This window comes from Sinocyclocheilus rhinocerous, unplaced genomic scaffold (genome assembly GCF_001515625.1).
Source record: "Sinocyclocheilus rhinocerous isolate Xijiao unplaced genomic scaffold, SAMN03320098_v1.1 scaffold883, whole genome shotgun sequence".
NCBI lineage: Eukaryota > Metazoa > Chordata > Actinopteri > Cypriniformes > Cyprinidae > Sinocyclocheilus > Sinocyclocheilus rhinocerous.
The window spans coordinates 12,347-18,429 of record NW_015627244.1 but is presented as its reverse complement, the minus strand read 5'-3'; the positions used below and the strand labels follow the sequence as shown (position 1 = coordinate 18,429).

Sequence of the window (6,083 nt, the reverse complement as noted above, 5' to 3'; positions counted from 1 at the left end):
ACATAGGCTACATACATACACTACCAGTCAAAATTTTTTGAACAGTAAGAAAGATTCAATAGAAAGATCCAAAGATCAGCATTTATCTGAAATAAAAAGCTTTTGTAACATTATACACTATACCATTCAAAAGCTTGGAGTCAGTATAATTTATTTGTTTGTTTTTTTGGGAAAGAAATTATAGAAATTAATACTTTTATTTAGCAAGGATGTTTTAAATTGATCAAAAGTGATGATAAAGACATTTATAATGTTACAAAAGATTTCTATTTCAGATAAATGCTGTTCTTCTGAACTTTCTATTCAACAAAGAAGCCTGAAAAAATTATACTCAGCTCTTTTCAACATAATAATAATAATAATAATCAATGTTTCTGAGCAGTAAATCAGAATATTAGAATGATTCCTGAGGGATCATGTGACTGAAGTAATGATGCTAAAAATTCAGCTTTGAAATCACAGGAATAAATTACATTTTAAAATATATTCAAATAGAAAACAGTTATTTTAGCTAGTAAAAATATTTCAAAATTGTAATGTTTTTTCTGTACTTTAGATCAAATAAATGCAGGCTTGTTGAGCAGAAGGGCCTTCTTTAAAAAACATAAAAAATCTTACTGTTCAAAAACTTTTGACTGGTAGTGTATGTACATACTGTACTGGTATATAAATGCACACATACACACACATTACAGGACTGGATGGACAGAAACAGTGCTCGTACCTGCATAAAATCCACTGTCATCCACTTCTTCCACTTTCTCACCCTGCTTCAGTTTCTCATTAAGTTTTTCTTTCTCTACTCTGAGAAGAAGAAACGTTTGAATCTGCCAGGAAATTTATTTCACCAATCCCTTTCTATATTGTTTTCTATTTTCCTGTCTCACCTCCAGGTTTCTCGCAGGGATTCGGGCACAACGTCCTCGGGAGTCCACAGATCCTGATGGGGACAGACAGTGAGACTGAAGCTTTTTTTGGCTAGTTTTTTAGAAAGGGGAACAAAAGGTGAGAGGTGAAAGACAAAAAAAATCAAAAACAGCATAGAGGTATATACCGGGTCACTGAATTTAAAGTCCAAGTTTGCCATCCCAAAGTACAGTAGTCTCTTCTCTTGCAAAGCTCTGCTGATATACTTGGCAATTTCCTTTGAGAAAAAAGATAAAGTGGTCATTTACAGTCTGTATTGATCTGGACCATTGACTCATCTATTCATCCATCCATCTAACAGACAGGCACATCTATAAATGCAAACAGTATTCTTTCTACCCCATCTCCCGTGTGTCATAGTTGCTCTACCAGTCAATGCATCATACCTGCATGGGGCCTGTTTCCTGAGCCTCTGTGTCGCCCTCTAGAGTCTGAGTGTAGAGCTCCAGATTACTAAGGAAGTCTGAATCTGTGGGGTAGAAGAGCAGCAAGGAACGCAGGGTCTCCACCGCCCCCTTCAGGTCACCAGCTGCGGGACACCAAAGAGAGGTAACAATTAAAAATAATTTTTGCTAATTAAAAAAACAAATATATATATATATATATATATATTAGATGAAAAGCTTAAACTTAAAAAACAAATGAAAATCACAAATGTTACCTAACTGAACTAACTGGAATGCAAAGTTTGAAGTACCAAAATTACTAAAAACAAAACGGAAATAAAATTAATTTAAAGCTAAAAAGAAATATAAAATAACAAAAACTAATAAAAAACGACAAACACACATAAAAACTAAATTTCAGACTAAATTTAAAATGAAAATATAAAAATAAAAGCTAATTCAAAATATTATTAAATACTATAATAGCAAAATAACAATGCTATTCACATTTGCTTCATAAGATAAAGAATATAGAGTCATTAGAACATTAGAGTCTTTGACACTGCCATTGAAACTGTATACAGATCAGAAATAAGTAAGTACAATGTAATTAATTAATATTACTCAGTACTTAAATGTATAATTACACTGTAACAAGGACACATTAAAATAAAGTGTAACCCAAAAAAAAAATGGAAAAAAAAAAAAAAAAAAAAAAATACAATAAAATCACAAATTTAAGTTGTATCATGTACCATTGTGTTGATGTATTACATTGGTGCCTTTAGATAAACTTTATTCAACCAAGTGGAATTATGTTTTCGAAAAGGAAACAAAATAAATATTTCCAAAAATAAACACTGAAAAACTAAGAAATAAAGAATAATAATAATAATAAATCATTTGTAAATATTCCAAATAATGTGTGACTAAGGCCCAATCCCAATTCTATTTTATACCCCTTCCCCTTCCCCTACCCCTCCGCCTACCCCTTCCCCTTGTCCCTTGAAACAGAGTGTCAAGGGGTAGGGGTGAAAATATCCCCCTAAGAATTGGGACACCACTACTATGCCGTCACACGTCATCATATCGTTTGAAGGGCTGTCTGGCCCTTCCCCTACCCCTACCCCTCCAACCAAAAGAGAATCGAGACACCCCTACCCCTTCACGTGAACGCGCGAAACGGAGGGGTAGGGGAAAGGGGAAGGGCTAAGGGGTAGAATTGGGATTGGGCCTAAACACTGGTAGGAAACATCAGTACAGTCTTAATGACATCTGACCTTTGAACTGTGCAATATGTAGGTGCTCGAGTTGTAAGGGCAGGAAGTCCTCCAGAGCAGAAACTCTTCCAGGTCGCGTTGACACTAAGGTCACACACATCTGTTTGCATGACAGCAAGGAGAGAGAGAGGTCTGAAGAAACAGAGAAAGACTGAATTCACTGAACTGTTTTATAATTGCCAAAATATGCCATTAAAGGTGCAACAAGCACCTTTAAACTGTTTAAAAACAAGTGAATCATTTGCAAATAAGATTGGAGTTTTACTATTCCTTGAAATAACCTGATGTTATACTACTAATAGAAGCTGCAATAACTTGATAGACTTGGTAAATAAACATTCTTTTTCACCTGCAGCTCTCTCATAAATGCCCTGAACGTTGTCTGGCTCCTCCGGAATGACCCGGGACGCCATCACACATTGAGCTCTGCACTCTTCTGTCTGCTTGAGCGTCTCATTCACACACTCCTTCCACTTCTTCACTGCCTTCACCCAATCAGAAGAGCTCTCAGCCAGAACGGCTGCATCATACATCTCCTAAAAAATGACAAACAATGTTACAAAATGATGTGAAGATGGCAGAGTAACTAAGAACAGCGGTATACAGGACAACTAATGCTGTTAATTTCAAAAAGGAGTGAGAAAAAGAGACGAGTGAGGACAGTGAGGTGTAGAGCAAGTATGTAATTCACAGAAGTTGACATTATCCAGACATCTGTCTCAAAGACAAAAGACAGCTCGGTCAGTGTGGGAAGAATCGCCAAAATAACACTCTGCACAACACACTAGAAATCAAAATAACTTTTATGATTCACAACAATGCAATTACACTGCCAGCAGTTATGAGAGCTGCTCAGACATCAGTATGCACACTGAGCACATGGAATTCAATTTACTCAATATATCTTGTAGTGACATTTGCAACAGTGTTATTTTAGTATTATGTATCATCATCTGTATCAAGATTAATTTTTATCCTCATACACAATTTCCCATAATAAATACATACATAAATAGGTAATGTTACATATTAACCGAAAATGTGTAGGCGGAAGCTTTATCTTATTTTTCCTACCCTTGTTTCATTATAATTCTAATAAGCATCACTTCTGCTAATTTTAATATATACCAGACGCAAACACAGTTAATTAAGCCTGTCATAAATAACTGAAAGTTAAATTTTTCATTCATTGTTTACATATACAAATGATTCAAATTATTATGTACTTCATATTTATTATTATAGTATTTTGAATTAGCTTTGATTTTCAGTTTCAAAATGTTCAATTCTCATTTTAATTTTTAGTTTAAACTTTAATAATCATGCTTTTGTAATTTTTTATTAGTTTTTTTCATATGTATTTTTATTTTTGTTTTGTTAATTTCAGTACTTCAACTTATTTACTTCAGTTAGTTGCCAAAGCAGCATTTCTATTTTTTGTTTATTGTTTTTGGTTCAAGTTTTTATCTAATATTTGTATTTTATTTTATTTCAAATATCAAAATTATTTTTTTTAATAGTTTTAGCTAACAATAAAAATTCTGATCTGCAGACTGCAGATTCCCTTCTGTTGAACTCACCCAGTGTTGCTCCTGCTCTCTCTCTCTGTCCAGGAAGGATTCTTCTTTCACTCCTAACAGTCTCCTGTACTTCTCAATGTTGTTCCTCATCTCCAGGTGACTCGGATTGGCAACAAAGAATGTGTGAGCAGCTGAAGCTGCTTTGGCCATTTTATCCAACTGTATAACGGAGGAAGAGGGAGCTTAAACTCACAAAACAAACCAGGGTATGTTTACTCTTCCAGGTGTGTTGCCTCATTTCATGTTTTAAACACTATGATTGGTCATATTACCTTGTAGTAGGTGACTTGCAGGTAATTGTAAGCGTTGCGTGTTCCAAATTCATACTCGATGTCTGAAGATACTGGGAGCAGAGCAGCAGGAGAGACGCTTCGACCCATACAGAACCTCACACACTCAGCCCGCACCTGGATCCAGTCTAGTATCCCCAGGTCCCAGAGAGTGAAATCCTCTTTGTCTACACACACACACACACACACACACACACACATTAACATTCATGAACTGGATAAGTAATGGAAAATTTCCGTCTCTAGTTTACAAAGCATGTTTTGTATTGTTGCATTAGTCGGACAAAGTACTGTACTATCACTGTAAATTAATGAGTTACTCCAGGTCACTGAAACACTCACACACTGAGATGAAGATTAAGCAAACACACTTTGTGCAGCTGCACAAAAAGTTACCAGTTACCTAATTTGGAGATTTTGTCATCTCCTGCTGTTAAACACTCGTCGTGACATTTTCGTCTGGTCTGCTGGAGCTTGTCTCGCGTGGAAATGGATTTCTCCAGGAACTCCGCAGCGCGCTCCCAGTCCTCCCTAAAATACGCCCGAACCCCGCGGTAATAGAGCTCATCGTACGGGGCTGAAAGTCCGGATAAGCTCTCTGAAGATAGTCCGCTGCCTGCAGTCATAAAGACATAGTTGAGAAAGAAGAGGAACGCCACGTATACAGGGCTTGTGTTTGAGTGTAGCGCCATAACGCATGAACGCAGGGACTGTAGTTGGGATGTGAGGAGAAGAGGGAGGAGGTCACACAGAGGAATGAGGGAATACGTGCCTGGCAGCGAGAAATATACAGCACGAGAGAGGAAAACTAATGTGTCTGTTCCAGGACAAATTTGCGAAGTGAATATGGGTGCATTATTATTTTGTATTACATATTTATTTACTTACTATATAATTACTTAGTTACTAAAACAAGATTTTAGTCGTACGGTTAGAGACGTTGACTTAATCTATAGTAATTAGCCTACATACAAATATTAAAATCATTGGAAGTATTAATTTTAATAACTAACTTTAGATTAAAAAAATGTCCCTTGTGAACATTTACATTATTTTATTAGTAAATAGTGCTTTTATGTTGAACTTATTTGAACTTATTTTAAATAAATAATTTCATTTAAAATACACACTAAAGACGATAACTATAACCAGTTTTAATAATAGTTCTTCTAATTCTATGAAAATACACGACGATATTGTTGGAATTACTTTCAGAACGATTTGTTTCCAGCTGATAAACAATACAATCACTGACAGCCAATCAGAATCCCCCAGACTTTAACGAGCTCGAGCATTTAAAGCGGCAGGCTTTTAATTAATAAACAAGACGGTGTTTAGGGTCTGTTTTAGCTTGTTGTAAACATAATTCGTTTATATAAAAAAGATGATAATGTGATATCTCCTCATTTAGTTAGAAATAACGTATACTAGGAATACTTCAAGTATTAGAATTACTTTAATTGTTTTGTTTATATTGTAATATATAGGCTAAATCTATTAGGATAAAATCCAATTACATGATAACCAGTAATCGTCTACACTTAACCCAAAGCAACAACATCCATATATTTGATACATCACATACTTTTTTGTAGTTGCAATCTGTCGCAAAACTTTTTG

The 6,083-nt window shown here is 35.2% G+C and overlaps 1 protein-coding gene across 1 annotated transcript in view; it reads right to left on the bottom strand.

Moving 5' to 3' along the window:
* Positions 1 to 5,387, bottom strand: part of p3h3 (prolyl 3-hydroxylase 3) — an 8,102-nt gene extending 2,715 nt beyond the window's left edge. Inside the window, exons 1-9 of the mRNA XM_016534017.1 lie at positions 4,867 to 5,387; positions 4,446 to 4,630; positions 4,174 to 4,332; positions 2,943 to 3,129; positions 2,594 to 2,725; positions 1,314 to 1,456; positions 1,055 to 1,144; positions 888 to 940; positions 725 to 804 (exon numbers count right to left, since the gene is read on the bottom strand). Coding sequence (XP_016389503.1) covers positions 725 to 804; positions 888 to 940; positions 1,055 to 1,144; positions 1,314 to 1,456; positions 2,594 to 2,725; positions 2,943 to 3,129; positions 4,174 to 4,332; positions 4,446 to 4,630; positions 4,867 to 5,155 — 1,318 coding nt within the window. The 5' untranslated portion in view covers positions 5,156 to 5,387. The remainder of the gene's footprint in view (positions 1 to 724; positions 805 to 887; positions 941 to 1,054; positions 1,145 to 1,313; positions 1,457 to 2,593; positions 2,726 to 2,942; positions 3,130 to 4,173; positions 4,333 to 4,445; positions 4,631 to 4,866) is intronic.
* Positions 5,388 to 6,083: the final 696 nt, after the last annotated feature.